General features: G+C 42.8%; 2 protein-coding genes across 8 annotated transcripts in view; one reads left to right on the top strand and one right to left on the bottom strand.

Moving 5' to 3' along the window:
* The window catches only part of PIAS2 (protein inhibitor of activated STAT 2), a 55,002-nt gene extending 44,109 nt beyond the window's left edge, over nucleotides 1-10,893 (top strand). For 3 of the 7 annotated variants that reach the window (XM_084832864.1, XM_084832862.1, XM_084832861.1), the window contains 3 exons: nucleotides 2,188-2,327; nucleotides 4,056-4,093; nucleotides 4,835-5,532. In XM_084832864.1, the coding sequence (XP_084688990.1) occupies nucleotides 2,188-2,327; nucleotides 4,056-4,093; nucleotides 4,835-5,023 (367 nt within the window). In that variant the 3' untranslated portion in view covers nucleotides 5,024-5,532. Of the gene's footprint in view, nucleotides 1-2,187; nucleotides 2,328-4,055; nucleotides 4,094-4,834 lie in introns of all 7 variants that reach the window. The other 4 variants (XM_084832865.1, XM_084832863.1, XM_084832867.1 and 1 more) reach the window with 2 other exon arrangements.
* Nucleotides 10,884-23,835, bottom strand: part of LOC146351930 (elongation factor 2-like) — a 31,080-nt gene continuing 18,128 nt past the window's right edge. Inside the window, exons 6-15 of the mRNA XM_084832860.1 lie at nucleotides 23,229-23,334; nucleotides 21,951-22,064; nucleotides 21,209-21,347; nucleotides 20,548-20,743; nucleotides 19,967-20,225; nucleotides 18,572-18,679; nucleotides 14,723-15,076; nucleotides 14,012-14,194; nucleotides 12,355-12,487; nucleotides 10,884-11,265 (exon numbers count right to left, since the gene is read on the bottom strand). Coding sequence (XP_084688986.1) covers nucleotides 11,072-11,265; nucleotides 12,355-12,487; nucleotides 14,012-14,194; nucleotides 14,723-15,076; nucleotides 18,572-18,679; nucleotides 19,967-20,225; nucleotides 20,548-20,743; nucleotides 21,209-21,347; nucleotides 21,951-22,064; nucleotides 23,229-23,334 — 1,786 coding nt within the window. The 3' untranslated portion in view covers nucleotides 10,884-11,071. The remainder of the gene's footprint in view (nucleotides 11,266-12,354; nucleotides 12,488-14,011; nucleotides 14,195-14,722; nucleotides 15,077-18,571; nucleotides 18,680-19,966; nucleotides 20,226-20,547; nucleotides 20,744-21,208; nucleotides 21,348-21,950; nucleotides 22,065-23,228; nucleotides 23,335-23,835) is intronic.

The following is a 23,835-nucleotide window of genomic DNA, read 5'->3' as shown; positions in this document are numbered from 1 at the left end:
ACTCTGTGTAGAACAATCTGACATTACTAGGAGTTCTAAACCACTTTCAATGCAGCTAAATTCTCACAGCTAATTACCATTTCCCTCTCTGCTTCCTTTTCCTTTGCCTACATTTTGATGGTGGAAAGGAATTAATATGTTCATATATGAAAATGGTTTATCTAGTCAAGTACTGTCTGCTCCAACTCTTTCTCAGCTCTGCTACTTGAGAATGTTTTTACTGGAGATGCCAGGGATGAAAACTGGAACCTTCTGTATGCAAAGCATGTGGTCAGACGTTGAAAAACAGAAGAGATCTCTGGTCTCTTCCATGTGTTTTGCCCACATTGCAAAATTATTAAACAGTTTACACTTTCACAATCCAAAAACTGAATTCTGTGGCCCAGGTTCAGTGGCATCTCCAGGTAGGGCTGGGAAAAACTCTTATCTGAAACCTTAAGGACAGGGTCTTCAGTGGAGGCTGGTGGCTCCAATGTCAGTGGGGTGGTGAATCCGCTCCAGGTTTCAGTCAGGATCAGTCAGAGCTCTAAAGGAACTATCCAAGGTGCACCTTGGATAAGTATGTATTTATTTCATTTCTGTACTGCCCAATATCTGAAGCTCTCTGGGCGGTTCACAAAAATTAAAACGGTATAAAACAATATAAAATATTAAAGCTTAAAACCACAATGTAACAATACAACCAGAATAAAACCTAGCAGCAATGCCGAGATTTAAAATACAGATTTAAAACACCAGAGCTAAAAGAATAAAATGCTAAAATACTGAGAATAAAAAGGTCTTCACCTGGCACCAGAAGGAGTTCAATGTAGGTTCCAGGCGAACTTCTCTAGGGAGCTCATTCCACAGCTGTGGTGCCACAGCAGAAAAGGCCCTCTTCCTGGTAGCTACCCACCTCACTTCCTTTGGCAGGGGCTCCCAGAGAAGGACCCCTGAGGATGATCCTAGGGTCCAGATAGGCATATATAGGAGGAGGCATTCCTTCAGATAACCTGACCCCAAGCCGTTTAGGGCTTTGAATGTTAATACCAGCACTTTGAATTGGGCCCAGAAATGGACTGGCAGCCAGTGCAGCTGGAAAAGTACTGGCGTAATGTGATCTCATTGGCCAGTCCCTGTTAACAATATTGCTGCCCTATTTTGGACTAGCTGAAGCTTCGAGACCGTTTTCAAAGGCACCCCCACGTATAACACATTGCAATAATCCAGATGAGAGGCTATCAGAGAATGGATAACTGTAGCTAGGCTGTTTCTGTCCAGATAAGGGCGTAGTTGGTATACCATCCGAAGCGGATAAAAACGATCGCTCTTTTAGAGTTCTGACTGAAACCCAGAGTGGATTCACTGTCCCACTGACATCGGAGCCACCAGCCTCCACTGACGGTCTTTACTGACAGTCAGTGCAGTAGACAGCATTGAGCTGTATACACCAATGGTCTGATTCGGTATATGGCAGCTTCCTGTGTTTCTTGTGGGCAAGGAGTTCAGGCCCCGGTCACTGGGCATCTTGAATCGGCCACCTCTCTGACTTCTGAGATGCCAGAAGGCACGGCTCCCACACTTGCTCACAATCCTGGCTAGTTTGGATTCTAAAGAGGCAGCAGATGCCTTACAGGAGAACTGAGTAAAGCAGGAACATGGTATGTGGAGGTTTTTCTGTATGGAGAGACCAGCTCAAATAGTAAATAAAACAGGACTTTATTGGGCAAGATTTGCATCTGTCTCATTAGTGCTGCACGCAAGTGGCTTTTACCATGTACACATCGATGATAGTATGTTTAAATCTCCCGCACCAAACTCTGTGTTTAACTTTTTGCTTTCTCTTAAATCATGACTGCTGTTAAAAGTCAAGATTCGCACATATTTTTGCCTTGGATGGGGATATGTTATTTGCTTTTTAAAAAAGTGATTAGATTCTGATTTTAATTATCACTTTGTTTTTAACTGAATATTAAAAATATATTGTGTGTTTGTCAGTCTCCACGAGGGCCTGTTTTGGGACATATTAACAGGATAGAAATCCAAATAAACAAAAAAGAAATATTTTACTAAAGACATCCCATGGAAGTGCCACACGCTAGTTAATTGTGCTGTATTCTAGTGACATCATGAACAAGAGGTCACTGTTGGACATTACTTCCCTTAGAACTGGGTTATTTCTAACTTCTCACCTGCTGTTTCAAACAGGGTGCTCATGTATCAGCCATCCTCTGTTCGAGTCCCTGGGGTGAGCACAGTGGATCCTACTGCGATTCCACCCTCATTAACGGACTACCCTGTACCATTCCATCATCCACCAATATCGAGTATTTCTTCAGACTTGCCTGGTAGGTAGACTTCTTGGTGTGTGTGTCTGTTTTCTTGAACTCATTCTGATAGTAATTGGAGCAAAGGTAAGAAGCCAGTGAGGCTACGTGGGGAAGTGTCTGAACTTCCCTCCTGCACCCCAAACATATAATTTCCAACATGTACATAATACTTGTGTGCTTTATTCTAGACTTTAAACTCCCACATTTGTTGAATGTGCACTGAGAATATACTTTGCTCAAGATTCAGATAACCTGTCAACTCAAAATCTAAAGTACAGAATATTAATTATGTGCTGGAATAATTTATTAGTTTATCTCTTGGCCTGCTTTAACTCTCTTGTTCACACGCAAAGTGGTGCATCTCTTCTCACTCTTTCAGTACTTAATGAGATTTTTCTTGCTACCCTTTATTAATTGACATCTGATTGCAGTGTAATTCACTTGGAATATTGCAGTTACAGTTATCGCTATCAGTGTTATCAGCAAAGTTGAATCTTCAGCCACCCAACCTTCTTAAAGGAAAGCAGTGTAAGCCTTTGGCATATATACCTAGTACATAAGCCCATTTAATTCTTTTATAACAGTCACTCGGCGTATAGAGCCAGTGGAAGATTTGGTTCAAACTTTTAACTGAATTAAGTTGCAACTTGAAAGCGTCAGTGTTCAAACAGCTACATATCTTGGCTTGGATCCAGAATCCTTGATCTGCCATCGGAAGGATACCCCTGGTGGAACAGGACTTCTTCATCCTCCCCACTGCAGCCTCTTCCCCCATGCACCCTTCAAATCTGTTCCGAGAGTTAGGGGATCCTCCAGGGGAGACTTGGAGGCCACAGGAGGGTGGGGGCTTCACTGGGGAGGAGAGGGCACAGAACTCCAGTTTCGCAAGCGGTATCCTTCTGCTGGCAGAACAAGAATTCTTTATCCAACTTCTTGAATTGAAATGTGAATTTGCACACTTCCCAAACTTTGCCCTACATTACTGAAGATATCCAGCAAATCCTTCCTGGTTCTGAAATGTATTTGTAGTGTTGCCCGATATAATATTTTTTTGATACATTTCTTGTCCTTTTCTCAGGCTCAGTAAGGGCTTTCTTTTGCTGAAAAAGCATGCACTGTAGGCGGTAGTTCAGCTGGGTATATTTCAGGAAAGAGCCAGAGCTTGGTGGTAGAGCATATTGGTGGGGTCTATATGTGTGGAATGCTTCTGCTCAGGATTCTAGCCACACCATTCCCTTTCTTTTTCTACTCCCCATTCTCCTGGCTGGGTTTTCCTTTTTTTCTATCCTCATACATAGTCCTCATTGGATTGTATTTGGGAATTTTTCTCCATTTGAGATTTTTTCTGGGCAGTAGGGTGAACACGCTTGTGCCCAATCCCAGCTACATTAAATTGGATTTCTCCATTGATTTGTATGGGCAGCTCCAACATCTGTCCCTGGGAACACTTTTAAAAAAGCTTTTCAACGTCAGCCTATCCAGTCTGACAGTTCTGTCTATGCATTTTATCTGCTCCCCAGCCACTCCTTCCATTCTGTCTTCCTTGTTTATCCTACCCTGTGAGGTAGGTTAGGCTGGGAGATGATAACTGGCCCAAGATAATAGCTGAGCTTCATGGCTGGGTGGGGACTGGAACCTAGCTCTCCCCAGTCCTAGACTCCAACCTCTTGCTAGACTGGCTCTGTTGACGCAGCCTTTAATAAAATCTTACCTGTTCTCTAAAGGCAGCGTGTCTCTTCTTCCTAGGTCTGGATTTTCTTTCTTTAATCCAAGTTGATCCACAGGTAAGTCTTTTGACTACAAATGATCTACTTTTGTTAATAACATCTTAGAAATATGAATTAAACTGGAATTACTTGGAAATGAGTGAAGGGGGGAAAGCCCTCTTAGTACTGATAGTCCTACACTTTTTGCAGATTAAAAAGGCCTTGACTGCTGTCCCATGGCCCCTCTGTAGCATTCTCAGGTTAAATTTGTTGTTGAAACTTTCAACATCCCTGTGAGGCATGTGCACTAGAAACATGAAGTGCTAGAAACGATTTCATAGCAGAGCAACGCTTTTTAATAATTTCATTTGTATCCCACCTCATGTCCACAAGGCAGCACACTGAGGGTGTCTGGATAGGTGACAGATAAGCATGGCCTGTGCGTATGGCTAATAATGTACTGTGTGGACCGATTCCTTTGTAGCAGGGGTAGGGAATACATGGCCCACCAGGTGTTGGTGGACTGCAACTCCCATCAGCCCTAGCCACAGCATGGCCAGTGGTGAGGGATGACTGGAATTGCAGCCCAGCGACATCTGGAGGGCCACATGTTCTCCACCCTGTGTGTCTGTGTAATGCGGTGTTCCAAAATTGCCCTCTTTGAGCCATTCATTGGTGGCTTACAATAGCCAGATTGGCATTGGCCATGTCTTAGCTGAAGCTTGATGCAGTTTCCTTACTCTAGTAGCTTGGATGCTTGTGTTTTTTCCCCTCCTTGTGCATCTAGTCTCTCTTATATGCATCATTATTTGTTTCAAGCAGTACTGTGCTCCTATGTTTTTGGATAGTCTCACCTCGACATTGCCAACAAGCACCACTCCCGGCAACATCATCACCTCCACCAGCCACCATGAGAGCAGCGCTCGCGTTAGTTCCTCAGGCCGGAGCGAGACAGCAGTTCTCACCAGCAGTGGGAGCAACATTCCTGACATCATCTCCCTGGACTAAAAGCTGGCAAAATCCGCCGGTCTGAAATTGCACATGGCTGCCATTCGCATGCCTAAATCCACGGACCATCTGCTGTCTGGACCTTAGTTTGGATATTTATTGAAGGAAGAAAATGGATTCTGTTACCTGCTACATGTGTAATTGACAGTACTACTGCAAGAGGAAGAAAACTGACTGGAAGGATTTTTTTAATCATCTTGGGCTTTTACTTCTCTCTTTACTTGGAAAAAATATGGTCTGTTTTTGAACAAGTCAGCCCTTCAAGCTTATTATGAAGAAACTGGCATGGCTTTGCTATGTGGATTCCATACCCTAATTTTAATTTTTTTGTTACATCTAGCAATAATGTAAACAGTTTTTTTAAAAGAAAAATTAAAAAGGCACTTAATTACTCTGGAATGACAGGAGCCTATGTTTATCCCAGATGTAAGGACAAGAGAAAAGGAGTCACATTTGTTTGCATTCTTGACCTTTCATTGGAGCTTATAATAAATCTTCAGGGAGAGGATAAATCTTTGTGAAACAGTTGTGTGAACTTACGCTCTCCTCTCCCCTTCCTCTCTAGTCACATCACCAGCTCTTTCCCAAATCCGGAATTTTTTTCATATTTGGAAATTTATGCTGCTCAGAGACTGTTTAGTTACAGGTGCAAAAAAGCACAAGAATGGGGGCGGGGTGGGGTGGGAGAATGCTATGCAAAGTCAGCTCCATGCATCTAATCCATTTTCATTAAATGTGAACGAAAAGCCTAGTAATTTGCTTTCAGGACACGGGTTATCGGTTCTAGGCTTGGGTGTGAGGAGCCATCCTAGAATGGGTTAACTCCCCCCATCGCCCAGGAAAGGAAGGGTTCATGCGTCAAGAGATCTCACTTAGTACCATTTGATTCCACCCCAAGTTCTTCCCTGCCTTTTGCCCAGCACAGAGCTTACTTTGCTCTTTTCAGTTGCAAAGCTGTTCAGGTTTACTAATTCTTAACTCTTCTGCCATTAATCCTTTTTAAAATTCTTAAACATTAACTCCTTAGTCCTTTTCACTTTACTCCTCTGTCCTTGGCCTACAAGCCTGCAAAACAAAAGCCAACAGCCATTCAACATTGTGTGGTTAAAAACAACCAGCGCTGCTCAGACTCCTTCCAGCACCACAATACTTCCATCTGCCCTCACCGCAACCCAGGAGTATCTTTGGGAGCCCACAAGTGCCAGTCCTAGCCATCTTCCGCATATCTGAAGCAGCGAATCAGTGTGCCCTGTTCAGTTGGTCTTCTGCCCAAAGAGCATCTCCTACAATCGGTATCAGAAGGGAGATTTGGAAGAAGGCATCAGCGGGGAGGTTTGGAAGAAGGGCAGTGCGGTGGTGAGGGCCCAAGATAGTGCTGCTCCTTCAAGCCTCCCATTTGCATGCCGAAAAGATCACCATTTTGCAGGTAGTAGGACACCTCCTCTGACCAACAGAAGGCATCAATCATTTCAGTCCCTCTACTCTGAAGCAGCCAACTCCAATGCTTTTACAGCAGGGATGGGCAACCAGAATGGGATGGACGGCAAGTGACCCCCTCACCCAGCACTCCGTAGGCCGAATTATAGGAACAGCCATGCTGGATCAAACCAAGGGTCCATCTAGTCCAGCATTCTGTTCACACAGTGGCCAACCAGCTGTCCACCGGGAATCCACAAGCAGGACATGAGTTCAAGAGCACCCTCCCACCCATGTTCCCCAGCAACTGGTGCACATAGGCTCACTGCCTCTGGTACTGGAGGTAGCACATAGCCATCAAGCCTAGGAGCCAGTGATAGCCTTTTCCTCCAGGAATTTGTCCAACTCCATTTTAAAGCCAAATTGGTGGCCGTCACTACATCCTGTGGTAGCAAATTCCATAGTTTAACTTTAAGCTATGTGAAGAAGTCCTTCCTTTTATCTGTCCTGAATCTCCCACCAATCAGCTTCATAGGATGACCCCGGGTTCTACTATTTTGAGAGGGGGGAAAATGTCTCCCTATCCACATTCTCAGCACCATGCATAATTTTGTACACCTCTATCATGTCTCCCCGTACCCTTTTTTCCAAGCTAAACAATCTCAGATGTTGTAACCTTCTCATAGGGGGAGATGCTCCAGCTCCTTGATCATTTTAGTTGCCTTTTCTGCACTTTTTCCAGCTCTACAATATCTTTTTTTAGGTGTGGTGTCCAGAACTGGACACAGTATCCAAGTGTGGCCACACCATAGATTTGTATAGGGGCAGTATGATATTGGTAGTTCTATTTTCAATTCCTTTTCTAATTATGCCAAACATGGAGTTTGCTTTTTTTACAGCTGCTGCACACTGGGCTGACATTTTCATCGAGCTGTCCACCACAACCCCAAGATCTCTTTCTTGGTCGGTCACCACTAGCTCAGATCCCATCAAGCTATCCTTGAAGTTGGGATTTTTTGCCCCAACGTGCATCACTTTACACTTGCTTACATTGAACCACATTTGCCATTTAGATGCCCATTCTCCCAGTCTGGAGAAATCCTTTTGAAGCTCTTCACAATCCCTTGTTTAAGCACCCTAAATAATGTGGTGTCATCTGCAAACTTGGCCACTTCCCTGCTCACTCCTAATTTCAGATCATTTATGAACAGGATGAAAAGTGTTGGCCCTAATACAGATCCCTGTGGGACCCCACTATTTACTTCCCTCCATTGGGAGAATTTACCATTTATTCCTACTCTCTGCTTTCTGTTCTCTAACCAGTTACTGATCCATAAGAGGACCTGTCCTGCTACTCCATGACTGCTAAGTTTGCTCGGGAGTCTTTGGTGAGGGACTTTGTCAAAAGCCTTTTGGAAGTCCAAGTGAACAATGATGTAAGGGGCCATGCCTCCATGATGTTAACAGGTATGACATTTGGTCTCCTGCAGGCCCGTTGAAAGGATGATCCTCCTGGCTTTGCTACATTCAGGTTTTCTCCAGTTGGAGAAGACATGCACACAGCAAAGCCATTTTGCATGCGCCACGCCATCTCCCATTGGGGAAGAGGATGCAAGACAGGCAGAGCTGCTGCGCTCCCAACCCTATTGTTATCTCCAGTCACAACCAGGCCTAGACTTGGGTCTTAAGCCTAACAGGCTTTGGCCCTCTCTCCAAGTATAGTTGCATGCCCATAGGGTCGCATCCACATCTCAGAAGATTCCTTCAAGGATAATCTTTCCTCAGCCGTGAGACACAGCTTCCCCTCGTAGAGTCTGCGTATAGTTCTCAAAGTGCTTAAAAAGACACTATTTGAGCCATTAAGATCCATTTCAGTGTAGTTGCTGTTAAAGGCGGCCTTCCTAGTGACAATCACATTACCAAAAGGATCTCAGAGCTAAGAGCCCTTTCTATCAAGGATCACATAAGCTTGTTCTAGGATGCCTTCATTCTCTTCCACATATCACAGGAGCTCATCATCCAGTCCTTTTGTCCCCACCCCTCTCACTTTTCTGAGTGGTCATGGCTTAAGCTGGAGGCGTGTAGAGCTTGGGAGATGGGCACTACAAGACTTGCTTCCTCCCACTTAATCTCAGCCACCAACCAATCCTAATAATGAAGTTGGCAGTTACACATCCCATTCTTGGGTGCATCCTCACACCAAACTGAGAACGGAATATTGGTCACTCACTGAAGGTGCCTTCTGGTTTGGTGTGACTGAAGCATTCAGACCTCACCCTAGTACTGGTGGCTGAATTGCAGGAACGCACATAATTGACTTCAGCTCTGGCTGCGCTTGTCTTTTCCTGTACTTATCAGAAGTGTAGGGTGCCTATTCCTCCTCTTATTGTCCTTTCTCTTTCACCCTCGATACACACAACACTCCACAAATCTCCTTCTGTCTTAAGTTTGACCATGGGACAGAACTGGCACCAGAACCAGATGGTACTAAGCCTAATGCAAGATCTCTTGCCGCTTGATTCCCGCTCTTCCCGAACAGCAGGGGAAGGTAGCCCATTCTTTGATACCTCTGTCACAGCAGAAGGAAACTTCACGTTAAGTGACCAAGGTTTTGTTCTCCTTGGCTGAAGGGGCAAGGAAAAGCAGTTCTTTAAGTCCTGCAAAATGGCCAGTGCTTCAGATTTGAGTGTGGTGCTAAGCTTCTGCTGAGTTAGCTTGTGTTATGCCACATTTTGTGTGAAAACTGTTTTTATAATCTCAATTCATATAACGTGGACAAGCTGCTGCTAGAAAGATTGATCCTAATTCTCTTTAGGTAACTGTGAGAATGACATACTTGACTGCATAAACAGGTTAGGATCTCACCCTAAGGTCTATATCAAATCTCTAGGGTTTAAAAAACAATTGAAGAGGCTAATGAGTGCTTTGAGGACTATTGGAGAGTGGTTTACACTCTGATCCAGCTAGTCCTGGTTCAGATGAGGCCACTGTGGAATCGCCTCCAGTGGAGAGGGGTTTCTACAGAACATTATTTCCTTATCAGCTGGGTGATTCCTGAGCATCCCAAGAATAGGAACTCTGCAGATGGAGTGCAACTTCATCTGCAGGATTCTTGGCACACATTTGTTTCTGGGAATCCTCCATAACTGGGAGAAACGTGTGTGAATGGCTCCTTTTTGTTAAGTTCTTCCATAGCCAGACTTCGTACCTGAGGAGCACCAAGTGCAAGTTTAAGTGGTACAACGCTGAGAGGCTCTGGAAGCATATGTTTAAAGCAGGAGTAGGACCACCTTGGGAGGGAACTGCAGGTTTAATTTAACATACCAAAGGTAGGCAACCTGGTGTCCTCCAGATATTTGGACTATATTTCTAATCAGCCCCAGCCAGCCTGTCCAGTGGTAGAGGATTATGGGAGCTGTAGTCCAGAACATCTGGAGGGGTCCAGGTTGCCTACCCCTGACATAGGCCATATTCTGGAAGTCATATGGGCACAATTGGGAGGAAAATCATGTTCTTCCTACCTCAGAGGGCCTGCAAGCCTTTCAGTACAAAGGCGCCTTACCTTTTCATATCTACATGTGTATTGTAAGCAGTGTATCAGGGGTGTGAAAAGCTGGGTAACTCTCACTGTAATTTGCTGAAAAGTAACAGGAGCTATACTGAAAGGCTGCTGTTAGGTGCTGCAAACTCTTCCCTACTAAACTTTTTTTACTTTTTCCAATTTGTAGTCCTAAAGAAACTGAACTGAAACTGCAATTTCATTGTAATGTTGATCTTTTGCTATTACAGGCACATCTTAACATTTATAGTATATTTGGACTTAAAGTATACATAAGAGGTGCCTAAATGACCAGGTATGGTTTCCCTTTTCCGAAATGACTACCTAAGCCAATTCTCAGCTCATACGATCGATCTTGCATTGCATTAGGTCTCCGTATGTTTAATTCATACAGAATTAAGCAACCTGATAGGTTTGTGCTTTTGTTCTTAAAGCCATGCTGTTTGCTAGCTTAATATCCGTTCAGTGCTTGTGCATTTCACCTGAACCCAAGACTGACTGTGTACCAGATAACCTGCTGTGTTGTAGCGCTGCAGATCCCGGGAGATGAGGTAGATTCACTGGGTCAGATGATCTCATTTTTTCAGAGCTGAAATGTAGCTTTGTGAAACAGTCAAATTCTAAGCCATATTCTTGTACTAGAGAACAGGAGACAACACTTCCAAAATTGAGTTCTGGCTTTGCAAGGACACTTCGTAAACATGTCTTCAGCCTATAGAAACAATTTCTTATCGTGTGCCAAGCAAGTAGCAGTAAGTATGGGACAAATGGACATAAGCTTAGAGGCCATCAAGTCTCCATAAACTGTACCTGATTTGTGTATCTGAGCATTGGAAACCATTAAATGAAGCAACCTACTTCTAGAGGAAATAAAATTCTACCAAATAAGCTGTTCAACAACACATACTTTTTATTTCTCATTGGGTGAACATGACATAATTGCTAGATGCTGGTTTGTGTTTTTGTTCAGCTTTGTTCAGTTTCCCACTTCTTTCCTGGCTTTGTGAAGTAATCCAATTCCATGATGAAGTTGGGTACTGTAATGGCTACCCCTCACTTGGATGAGGCTGTAGTTACAATTTGTCTAGGAAGTTGTCCAGAGGTGGAATACCCTCCTTCAAGCCTTTACGTTTGCGTGTTTCAGCCACAACTTGGAAGGGACGTGAATTGGCATCATAAGGGTCTCCAGGCAAAACCTGCCAGTGATCAAAGACGCATTGTGGAAAAGCCTGGCCACCAGTATTGGATCTCAAGTCAGCTGTGAAGCCTAGGGGGAAAGAAGAAAAAATGAATGACTTCTAGGAACTATATAACCTCACATGTAATGGAATAGAACAGTCAGACCTTTTATTCAAACCAAAGTTTTCATCCATATTTGCCAAGTTTACCTTAAGCAGCGTTCCAGCATGTGACTTGACTTCATGGTTGGTACCTGAACTCTAATCTGTTTCCAAAACCAATCATTTCCCCTTCTGCAGTACCTCTAGTCTTGTAACTTTTTTTATTGATTATCCCATTTCTCATCATGTTACAGTATCACTATCTAGTTTCTCACTTTCAACCTTAGTTCTTTCTGGCTCATTCTTCCTCTTGAGTTGGTACCACTCCCCTATGGGATACTTTCCCTGCATAAGCTAGTAGGAGGCAGCCTTTCCCCCAGAATTTTGAATGCTATGAGTGCTAATTGTCATTGTTTTACTAAGATAGGCTGTTCAGTGCAGAGTTTTCAGTGACATGTGTAAGGTAACTCACCTTTTGATAGATGACAAATGTGTTTGGTTTATATGCCCTTAAGGATTTGTGCTCTTTCCTTTCCCCACAAAATTCAGGGGTTAACTACAGCCATGGCCCTCTTACTGGATCTCTTCCAAAATGGACAGGTTCCAGACTTACCCAGTTACAGTAGAGAACGATGTGGAAAGGAAGGAACCAGCCAAGGCCAGTTACACAGCTGGCATTCTGCTGCTAAACTGTCAGTCAATGCCCACTGTTCTCTAACTGGCCTGCTCTTTTGAAGAGAGGTAAGGAAGGGCACAGTGTCAACCATCCCTGTTCTGTGATGTCAGGGATGATGAAAGGCGGGTTTCAACAGCTAAAAGTGCATTAAAATGGCCTACAAGGCGATTAACTAGCCCCATGCAACTAGCCCTGTCAAATGTAATGGAGAACAAGCAGCCCATCCAGCCCACATTAGTGTTCCCCAAAGTGGTAACTCATCACTGGGTTGGCTAGGCCCCATTACTGGTTTGAAACTAATGAGCTGAGCCAAAACACAATCAGGAATTCTTATGTTTTGAACAAGCCCCCACACTCCAGTGAAGCGGGTAGGGTCCTGAAGTCAATGAAGGTATCTTACCAAAGGACTCGTTGACAGGCAGATATGCTTTAACCACAAACATTGGGGTGCCAGCTACTTGGGACTCTTCAAAAACATGCCCACGTTTCCGATTCAGCACACCATAGATGCCGCCAACCACTTGTTCTGGGCACTAGGAAGAAAAAGCCACTTAGATTTTTTCCTACTGGCTCAATGGCAGGACCACAGTGCATAATTTTATCTTCCACATGACTGCTATACATTTCACTTTCAGACACTGGATCTCATACTATCAAAGCAAGTAATTCTGAATTCTGTGCTGCAAAATTATCTACATAATACATATAAATACAGCCTTTAAAATAAAATTATACATCCAATCATAAATACAGCTCCATTGAAATCTTTGAAGAATATTTTAACGCAGTAGGAGAGTTAAGGAAATAGAGGTCTTAAACACATTTAAGTTTTGTGCTGCAAAATTCTTGCCTGAGTCATAAAGCAAAGAATAAGCTTCCCCAGTCTGGTGCTGAACTAGAATCCTCCACATGAATGAGAAGACAAAACTGGATGAATCGGGCTTGGGGGATATCTACCATCTCCAGAGCCCTGCCAGTCTGAACCGGGCAGGGGCTTTTTTAACTGGGCAGATTTTTCCTCAAAAGAATTTCCCTGCTTGAAACCTGGGGGGGGGGATTAGCTACACCAGCTCTTGGCTAGCACAGTTGAGGGCTGGTGTAGCTAATCCACTGTCCTGCCCCACTAGAGAAAGGAGGGGTTTTAGATTAAAATTAAAAGTAGCCTCTCTCCTTTCCTTCCCCTACAGCACCTGTTCCAGGGTCTACCACCACCAGATCTATGTCTGCAGAGTTCTCTGTGGGCATAACTATGGTCTTTGGGGGGCACATACCCCACTTGCTGGTGGAGGAACCTGTCCACCCTATCCTAACTCCCACCAGGTATCAGATCAGGGGTTAAAATTGCCCTGTAAGCATCTAAACACACTTTCTGAAAAAATCCTAACAGCTGTCAAATGAGGTTCCTTAGGTCTCCATTTGTGCACAAGTGGTAAATTCAGAAAGTACAGCAGCACAGGCAAGCTGCTTACTCCCCTTGGCGAAGCCCAGAGGTAGAACTAAAAGAGCTGCTGTTACTAGCACTTTATGTAGCAATATATTGCAAGGCTTTTTACAGTGTTTGCCTGAAAGAAGTGTCTGTATTATTTCTGTTTGAGATAGAGAGCTAAAGCTAAGAGAAAGTAGTTTGGCCTGAGCCACACTCTGCATCCTTGAAAGAAGCGGCCACTTGAATCCAGATCTACATCCACTGCCCAAGGCAGGGAAAGAGTTGGGATGAAGAGCAACATCCCATCAGTCTAGTTTCTGGAAATATTTACAAGCCCTGTTGCAGAGATTTCTCTACTTGCCAAAGGGTGCGGAGGACATATGAAAGACTAACAGCAGTGGAGGAAACACCCCCACCATGGAAGGTCGTGAAGGCCTATACCAGAGCAAGCTGTTGGGTTTGGGACTGAGGATATTCCTAGAAGCTAGAGGTGCCACTTTTGCTCTAATCCTACTGGGAGTACAGTATAACTGCAGTTGACTGGAACCACTGTGATGGGGAAATCCTAGGGCAGGGAATGACAGGAGGGATCATCAGCTGCCTACCCTTGAAGCTAATGCCAGCGACGTACCTGAATCTCTACAAGATAGATGGGTTCCATCAGTCGGGGCTGTGCAGTCAGGGCAGAGGCATACAAAACCCTCCTTGCAGTTGGGATGATTTGTCCCCCACCACGATGGATAGCATCAGCATGGAGAGTAACATCATGAATGTCAAAGCGAACCCCCCGCATGTTCTCCTCACATAGAACGCCCTGCAAGGAGAGCAGTCAAAAGTGGAAAGGAAAAGATGTTTCTGGCACTACAGTGCTGTAATGCGTAAACTATTGAATTCACTTGAATAAAAGTTTACTTATGGTGCTGGTTCACTGACTACTTGTATGGCGAAACAGTAAATTTATATTGCTTTCATGGGCAGGGATCTTCCTGCCACTGCATAGACTGCAAATCATCAAAACCTAAAGTCAAACATCTACTGACATAGGAACTACAGTGAATGTTACAGATGGAGCCCACAGGGCAAAATTTAATTTATGCAAGTCAGTTCATATCTAGGCTACAAAAAGAGCCGACTATTATTATTAGTGGGAAACTACTAAAACTTGTGAAACAGCCTTATACTGAGTCAGTCTACTGGGGTCCAGAATTGTCTGTTTAGCAGAAATCTCTCAAACTTGCTACCTTTTTAAAAACTGCAGTTGTTAGAGATTGAACCCAAGCTCTGCATTATTCACAGAGTTATTCCCAAAATATCTTATGTGTCATTTTGGTAGCAGACCTACCTCTTTGGTTGCCCACTGGAATCCAGCCACCACACTGTCTTTGATTTCATTGAGGTACTGGACACCCTTAGTAATGTCAACCAAAATATTGGGACCTGTCCCATCAGGACCAAAGCACCAGATCTTCCTTGCTTCAGACACATCCCACTCATACTTCTCAGCCAGGTACCGAGCTCGCTGCTTCAGCTCTTGGCGGGAGCTGACATCTCCTTTGTCTATATCTTCTGCCAACCCATCGGGGAAGGGGCGGGCTTTCATGTACAGCCGGTTGTGTTTGTTAGGGGATTTGGACAAGCACATCTGGCTGGACTCTTCACAGACCGTCTCCCGATAAGATACTACTGGGTCTGATTTCTGCAAACACAAATAAAATCCAGTCCAGCTTGCATAGATGACATATCCTAAATGTCCCAGTTTAACAATTCACATTTCAATTTTCAGTGATGGAAGGGAAAGTGTCATCCATCCCTGCCTCATCCATTCCCATCATGCAAACACATTCAAAAATCAATGCCCCTCTACAAAAAGCAGAACCTCCTGGTGTGTGTGTGTGGCCCTTGTGGAGGGTGGGTTCATAACATGCCAGGCCATGTATATCAGCCAGACACACCCAGCAGACATGGAAGTTACATTTGGTGAATTGCAAGTTTAACTGCCAGGTTTACCCTCTAGCATAAGCATCTGTGAAATCAGCTGTCCCCTCAGGATTACTTCAGAGTAATACAGATAACACAGCAAGTTACAAGTTAGCCATCTCATTTGAACAAACCTGTGCATTGTTTATTTCTTGGAATGCTAATGCATGATCACAATTTTCTGAGTCAGAGGTATGTTGCCAAGTGAAATCCAACAAATCTTGCTTCACCTTGGTAGCCAGCCATAATTCTTTCTTGCTATGACCCTTCCCTCTCATTATACTGAACCTGAAAACCATGGGGGTTGAGCCACTTGTCCTCTACAGCTGAGGAGTGGGAGAGCTGCTTGTCCCCACTCAGAAAACAGCAAGAAGTCTCTTGGCTCTCCAAGTGTCTCTGATGCTCAGTGCCATATCAAGGAGAGCTCCTGCCATTGTCCCAGGCAACTGAAGTCAGCCTAGCACCACAGAGAATCTTCTAACTTCTCCAGACACTGAAGAACGGGGTTTTGTGCTCTCACTAAAGTGAAAGATGTACTCGTCCGTAGCAACCTGGCAAGTGTATCTGTGTATCCTTTTTTTAAAATATATTTTTATTTTATCTTTATAAGTGAAATAAACAATACCAAAATTACCAACAACCTAATCAATACTTCAGTTTCCCGACAGTACAATATTCTGATGAGGACACCACAATAACAAAGACAGGAGAAAAAAAGGGATGAGGAAAGGAAGTGAAGTGAAGTGAAGTGAAGTGAAGAAAAAAGAAGAAAATTCCCTCCCCTCTCCCTCCCCCTTAAAGAATTGAGTTTAAACTCCAACACCCCCCGGCCTCCGATGCCATTCTATTTTAAAAACTATATAACCTTAACAATCTTACAGTTTAATAAACAACCTTACATTTCTATATCATATCATCAATCTTATATCAAAGAAAGAAAGAAAAGGTTCCTCCTGTACCAGCACTGGGTCATTAATGACCCCTAGAGGGACGCTGCTTCCGCTGGCGTTTTCATGGCAGACTGTAGTGGGGTGGTTTGCCATTGCCTTCCCCAGTCATGACTACCTTTCCCCCAGCAAGCTGGGTACGCATTTTACCGACCTCGGAAGGATGGAGGGCTGAGTCGACCTGAGCCGGCTACCCAAGACCCAGCTTGTGCTGGGATTGAACTCAGGTCTTGGGGAGAGTTTTGGTTGCAATACTGCCGCCTACCACTCTGCGCCACACGAGGCTCTGTATATCAAAGAAACAGGTCTACAATTCATTCCCAAAAGCCTATATTATTATTAGTAGTAGTAGTAATGAATATATATATATATATATAGTATTATATAATAATAAAACTTAATATAAACCTTCAACCATCAGTAATATATTTTATACTAGATATATTATCTGTTTTGAAATAAAAATATAAAGAAAAGCAAGAAAGAATAAAAGATGAAAGAGAGTAATCCAATAAATATATAATCATTTATCTTCTGAATTAGCCTGGATCATGTAGACTAAACACAAAACAGTTAACAAAGCTTGTTTAAAGATTCCAGTTCATGGGTTGTAACAGAATTCTCACGCAATTTTACGTTCAGCCATGCCTCCGCCATTTCATGATTTAGAAACTTCTCATCTGACCTTCAGACACAATACAAAGTGTAGCAGGATGTTTTGAATAATATTGTAAGTTCATTTGTTTTGCCATATTCTTTGCTTTGATAAATTGCCTTCTTTTATTCTCCACCTCTTTGATGTAGTCTGGAAATAACATAACTTTATCTTGTTTCCAGGAAAGGCTTCCAGACTCCCTTGCCAAACGCAGGATATAATTATTTGTAAATTGAGCTATGATCGTGTAATCAGTCCCTTTAGTATTTGGCACACGAAATGCCTGGTCAATATCAAGTAAATAATCAGATGGGATAGGGTGTATCTCATGCAAAAGTTTATCCACAAAAATAGACAATTTTACATCATTAGGCAAATTTTTAATCCGAATAATACGTACATTGGATCTTTTCGTGAAGGCCTCCAGTTGAGAAATTCTATCAGAGATATTTTTAAAATAAATTTGTGTTGTAGTTTCATTTCCTGCCACTCGGTCTTCCAGCTCATTAATTTTCGTCTCAATTTTTTGCCGTGACGCATTAATTAAATCTACAGCTCCTTTCAGGGCGGTGATGGAATTTTGGATTAAATCCAACCTTTTGACTTGCTCCGTAAATTGCGAAGATAAAGTCTTTATCAGCGTCAATAATTCCCCTGTATCTTCTGTTCTCAACACTTTTGACACAGAGGATGTGGCGGGAGTCGATGCCAGCTCCCTTCCTCTCCTCAGCGCAGATATGTTTCTCTCAAACAGATCTTACAGGTCCTCAGGTGTTCTCAAATATTGTTAACATTCCTTAAATCATCCCTCAGAAGTTGCTGATATTTCTTAAAGCATATATTGTTATGGGACACATCAGCCCTGTTTTCTCCTATAAAATAGGAGTCTCAGTACAGCTTTTTGCATTGGTAAAGCTCGGGGGAGATAATCCTGGAATCCAGCCCCCATTATCTCATGGGGGTTACTTTTCTCCAAGATGTTATCCAGAGCTGCTGCCTTGCCCCCCTTTCAATTCCAGGGGGCAGATGAAAAGGTTTTTCAACCTTTTAAAAAGCTGTTTGAGAAAGCTCTCACAGAGTGCCTGTGGGAAGCTACCAGAGTGACATCGGTCCCAGTCGGAAGTCGTATTTGTGTATCCTTGAGAAAAATCTTCACAAGCCCCAGTGAAATTACTGAGAGCTGCATGAGAGGACAGCAGTAGTCTAGAAGTCAACAGGCAGAACCCACAGCCAGAGCTCTGTACATCTATCAAGTAAACTTAAAACCTAGTATCTACTGCTGAAATTAAGCTTCTTGAGAATTTGGTCAATTCTCAGGACTTCAGCAGCTTACTCTGCACCTTCTTAACCCCTGTCCCATATCTTTGGCTTCTCCCTCCTTGCCCATTCCTATATCAGCCCTTGCAGACAGAATAAGAGTCTCACCCAACAAAGTCAATCTAAGTTCTAGGAGCAGAATTAATTACATGCACAGATCATAAGAAGATACTCCATTTCTATACTTTATTTCTTGGCACAGACCCAGACAGCTATTTTTTTTTAACCCATCATTTCCAGTCCATCAGCATTTACATGTCCCAAACCTTCCCACCCAGCAAGTCAGTTTGCATACCTTGATTGGAATACAGGCATGGTCCTCTTCCAGATCTTTGAGGCAAATTTCCAGATGCAGCTCACCAGCTCCAGCAATTATGTGCTCTCCAGATTCCTCAATAATGCACTAGAGAATAGGAAAGCCAGGTTATGTGGCTGTTCTGGTTCCAGGGGAAAATGTTACCAAAATCTGGTAGCATTTACGAGTCTGGTAGTTCATGCTATGCAACATGGTACATTTCTGCAAAGTGTTTTTGAAAGGACTTCAGTGTAGGCCTTTCTAAAATGGCTGAAATCATCATAAAAATGCCATTTTAGGCTATGATGTACCTTTCATGAATGATCTCCCAACAAAACACCTACCTGTGAAATGCAGAGTGCTGCCAGTTGAAACTCTGCAGTTCTGATACTTATGCTATGCTCTAATGCTTGTGCATTAATAAATGAACTTGCAGTTCAAACAGAGCCACTACACACCAGAATAGGAGGCAAACACTTCATAATGTTGAAAACACACAAGCAATTTACAAAGCGAAGGAGCGCAGCTTAAAATCAAGCCTCGATAGGCTTATGTTTGTCTATTTGTGATTGTTATCCTATTTTCTTGAAGGCTTGGGAAAGATAACAAGGGGTCTCCACTAAAAATGTGTTAAGAAAAAAATGCCATCCTGGGATTTAAGATTCCAAGATCATGGATAATACAGAAGTGTCCAAAGGCGCAAATCTATCATGGCTGGCTGGGGCATGCTGGAAGTTGTAGGACTTTTTTCTGTCTAAGCATGCATAGGATTGCATCTTCAGAGATGAACTTATTTTATTTATTCCATTTATACCTCAACATTTTGGCATGATGGAACTCAAGCTAGCATACATGGGGTTCCCAGGTGGTCTCCTGTCCAGGCACTGGCCAGACTTGCTTGGCTACAGCAGGGTAACTGCATCACCATACCATGGAAAAATCAATTAAATGGGCAAGAAATCTTTCCTGAGATCATTTTTTTTTACACCATTCTGTCACATGATACAGTCTTCTTTATGTCTGCAGCAGTACTCCATGCTGCCCATATACCATCTCTCCCCTCTCATCCTTTTAAATCCTGTCTTAGCCTACAGACATGGGTGACATGTGTAGTGTCTGTGGGTGGGTTAGGTCTTGTACTGTTCTTCCACCAACCCCAGGTTTTACAAAAAGGTTTGTTTCAGTCTTCAACTGGAAGGAACTGAGTAGCCAAGTTAAGGGTTGGATAGTTTTCTTTGGAGATTTCTAACCAAGTTCTGAACAAGCCTATATATAGTTGCTTCAGTTGAGTGGTACGCTTTCAAATGCTATTAGGAAAACCAGAGATAAACTCTTTTAACAGAGCTCCACTGCAAACCATTAATTCCAAGTCACACATGTACAGCTAACACTCACCTGGACCATAGGGTCAGACTTGGCAAGACGCTTTAGACCTTCCACTAGTTTTGGTAGGTCGGCAGGGTTTTTTGCTTCAACTGCAACACGCACAACTGGGCTAACACTAAATTTCATCACTCTCATGTTGTGAGCATGTTCAAAGGTGGTAATGGTGCCCGTCTTCACCAAAAACTGGTCAACACCAACTAGACCAACAATGTTGCCACAAGGTACATCCTCAATGGGCTCAACATAACGACCCATCATCAAAATGGTTCTACAAAGACAGAGGATGGGTAACAATCCTTGAGTATCTGTTTTATTACTGGAAGTATTTTTAATCAACCTTGTCACATAAAAAGTATTCTCCGTAAGTGCCTTTTTAAATTGTCTACCATACTTTGCAATCACTACATTTCTACTGGATATGCCCCCAACTATAAAAGACGGGGGGGGGGATCTTATAAAAAAGAAAAATGGCTCCTCTTCCCAACAGATTCCACCACCACCACCCGCAATGAAACAAGAGGTGTTTCATAAGATTGTGATTTCTTTGCATGCACTCGACTTCCTAGAGAAGGAAAGCCAACACCACCTACCTTTGAATAGGCTTTAGGTAGAGATCTTCCTTCTTTCCTGGGGTATAATTTGGTCCCATTATTCGCACTTTCTGGCCTGTGGAAACAATGCCAGAGAAGACCCGCCCAAAGGCATAGAAACGGCCTTTGTCAGAGGTGGGGACCATTTTGGAGATGTACATCATCAAAGGGCCCTTTGGATCACAGTTCTTAACACCTGCAGCAAAACAAGGCATAAATGGTGAGGCATAAATAGGCAGTTCTTGAAATGTGGCTGAGATATACTGGAGCTTTGCTTTTTTAATGAAGTAAGTACCATTTAGGGTACGTATTCCTTCATCAATCAGGTACAGGAGGTTATCTGGACAAAAACTAGGCATGTCCAAGTGGGACACTTAGAAAATAGAAAATTTGTTTGACAGATGTCTGCTTATACAGAGATTTATGATGGTTCAGCTGAGGACCTTTGAGAATTCCAAGTTGTATCACATTATCAGGACTCACTCCCTATTATTAAATATTTTTATGTTCTCAGCAAGGAGGAGGCCAACTTCAGCCAAAGGAACACAATATGACTAAGGAAAATTTGGGACACATCTCAAAACAATATAAGTAAAACTGTTCATGAGATTTGCAAAGTAATCACATTCTTGTCTTGAACTACTGAATGTTCTTGTCCTACCCATTGCTGCTTCATCATCAGGTGGTCCCTCATACAGAAGTTCACAGCGATATTTCTGTGCAGTGACAGGGGAAGGCAGATGGATGGTAATCATCTGAAGTAAGGCATCTCCAGCAGGCAACCAGCGACGCATTACAGCCTTGGAAGCATACATTGAAATCAGCTTTGGAAATTCTGTTAAGAGTTACTGAGCAATGCTTTCATTTCCTTGTTTGGTTACTTTGAAAGGATGGTGTTCAGTTCTTCAGAAATGCAATACTATTGTTCTAGTGCCCATCTCATATGAACATATGTAGTTGGCCATGGCACCCCAGTGCCTCTGCTTAAGGCCTTTCCCAGCCTTGCTACCCAAGACTGAACCTGGAACTTTCTGTATAGGAAGCAGGTGCTCTTTAGCAATGTTATACTAAGAGGGGACACACACATACAAATATACAGTTTCACTCAACAACTGTGTCGTGAATGGCCACTGTAAATAAGGTCATTATCACTGTCTGTATTTTTTGCATTTCTATTTCCGTTTGAACGGACTATTTACAAATTTATACCCTCCGCCCCATGCGTGTGTATATACACTTGGAACTCAGGATAATACTTCATGTATCTGATGAAGTAGGCTGTAGTTCATGTAAGCTTATGCCATAATAAATGTGTTAGTCAGTAAGGTGCCACAAGACTTCGTTGGTTTTGGTACAACAGACTAATATTGCCGCCCCTCCAGAAACATACTATTTCAAAGTACCTTGAGAAGTGGCTTCCCTTCCTTTTCTCTATCTTCAGCATCTAGCTTGATGTCCAATTTCTCTATCAGCTTGGATGCCTCTTCCTTCTTAAAGTTCATAATGGCATCAAAGACCTATACAGCAAAAGTAGGTTAAAGAGATTTTATTTGCCAAACACACACACACACACTAAAGGCAGGATACAAATTTAAATAAGTACTGAGTGTTGAGAGTCAAGCTAAATGAGAATTACCTATAAGGGCTAGCTGGGGAATGCTGGGAATTGTAGGACATTTTTCTGTTAAAACATGCACAGGATTGTGCCCTAAGTGACTTGTAATTTTACAGTCCTGTACCCACTTACATGGGAGTAAGTCCTACTGAACTCAATGGGACTTACTTCTGAGTAAACATGCATAGGATTGCACCGTAAAAGCCAGATTTAATTTCATGTCAGCTCTACTGAATACACAGTTCTTTCATGGGCTAAACTTGATTTTCTTCCAAATGCTGCTCAACAGAAGCTCCCCATCTTATAGCTTGCAACTGTTACAACCTTTTATTAGGAATGCTCATTACAACTGAAGCTCATGCGCTCTTTGCATTCTGCATGCCCTGCTGGGTTCACGATACTGGGGCTATGACATTTTGTCAGAGTAGCATTCACCATGCCTGGTCCTAAAAGTCTGCTTTATGGCACATTAATTTCTGGATTAGGCTGTATATCACCTTAAATCCAAGTATAACTAGGTGAGGGAGAGTACCAGGCTGCTTAGCTGCAAACTCAAAACATTTACTCCAGAGTAATTTTATCAGAACTAGGTAAGCCTGTCTGTTGGTAATAAGTGGTTTGAGTTTTTCAGGCTTCAGCATTGCTAAAAAAAGGTAACACCAAATTATTTTATGTTTATTTATTTATTTATTTTTAATACCACCCAATAGCCAGAGCTCTCTGGGCGGTTCACAAAAATTAAAACCACACCGCACAGCATAAAACAATACAAAATATGAAAGCTTAAAACCACATATACCAGTACAACCACAATAAAACCTAGCAGCAATGTAGAGATTTAAAATACAGAGTTAAAACACCAAAGCTAAAAGACTAGGAAGCTCAAGTGCTAAAATACTGGGAGAATAAAATTAAGAACATTATTAATATTTTAATGTAGATGCAAATTAGCCAGTTCTTGGGTGTACAAATTTATTGGCAGAGTTCTAACAGCTAGAGGGGAAAATAACACTCAGCTTTACATCGTAATACCGTTTTGGTCAATCACAATTTTTTTTTTTTTTACCTTAAAAATGGGATCCAGGATGAGTTGGCAGAATGTCCGTGGCAATTTCTTTCCATCGGGGCTGGTTGCCGATTTGCTGAATTTTCCAGTTGCTGGGTCAAAATACCTAAATTAAAAATTAGAGTTACTTACATACTGTAACATGCTGAGGAAATGAGAAAGAAAAAGAACCTGATGCTAGCTTATTTATTTGGACCTAACCTATTCATCTGTCAATTAAAGCCCACTGTGCCCCGCAACACCCAACTGACTCTGTTCTCACTATCTTCATAGTTTACAGAACCAGAAGGAAACTGAATATACACTTAAAGTTGTCAGAGTCACATAGACACTATTATCTCCAGTTATTTCAGAACTTAAACATTTTCTCACTGTTATATAACAGATGAATGCATTAACCTTATCAACCTGCCCAGTCACTGAGGTCATCGGAAGGCTTGCTCCTGGTGGTTCCACATAGACCTATGACCCAATTTCAGTCCACCAGGAGAAGAGCCTTCAGCATGGTAGCCCCCTTCCTCTGGAATTCCCTGCCCCTAGACGTCTGGCAAGCACCAACACTGCATTGTTTCCAGTGCCTCCTGATAACAGCACTGTTCCAGGAGGC

Source organism: Heloderma suspectum, chromosome 2 (genome assembly GCF_057233095.1).
Source record: "Heloderma suspectum isolate Gila_16-S chromosome 2, 16-S_ref, whole genome shotgun sequence".
NCBI classification, from domain to species: domain Eukaryota; kingdom Metazoa; phylum Chordata; class Lepidosauria; order Squamata; family Helodermatidae; genus Heloderma; species Heloderma suspectum.
This window is presented reverse-complemented; position numbering and strand designations above follow the sequence as displayed.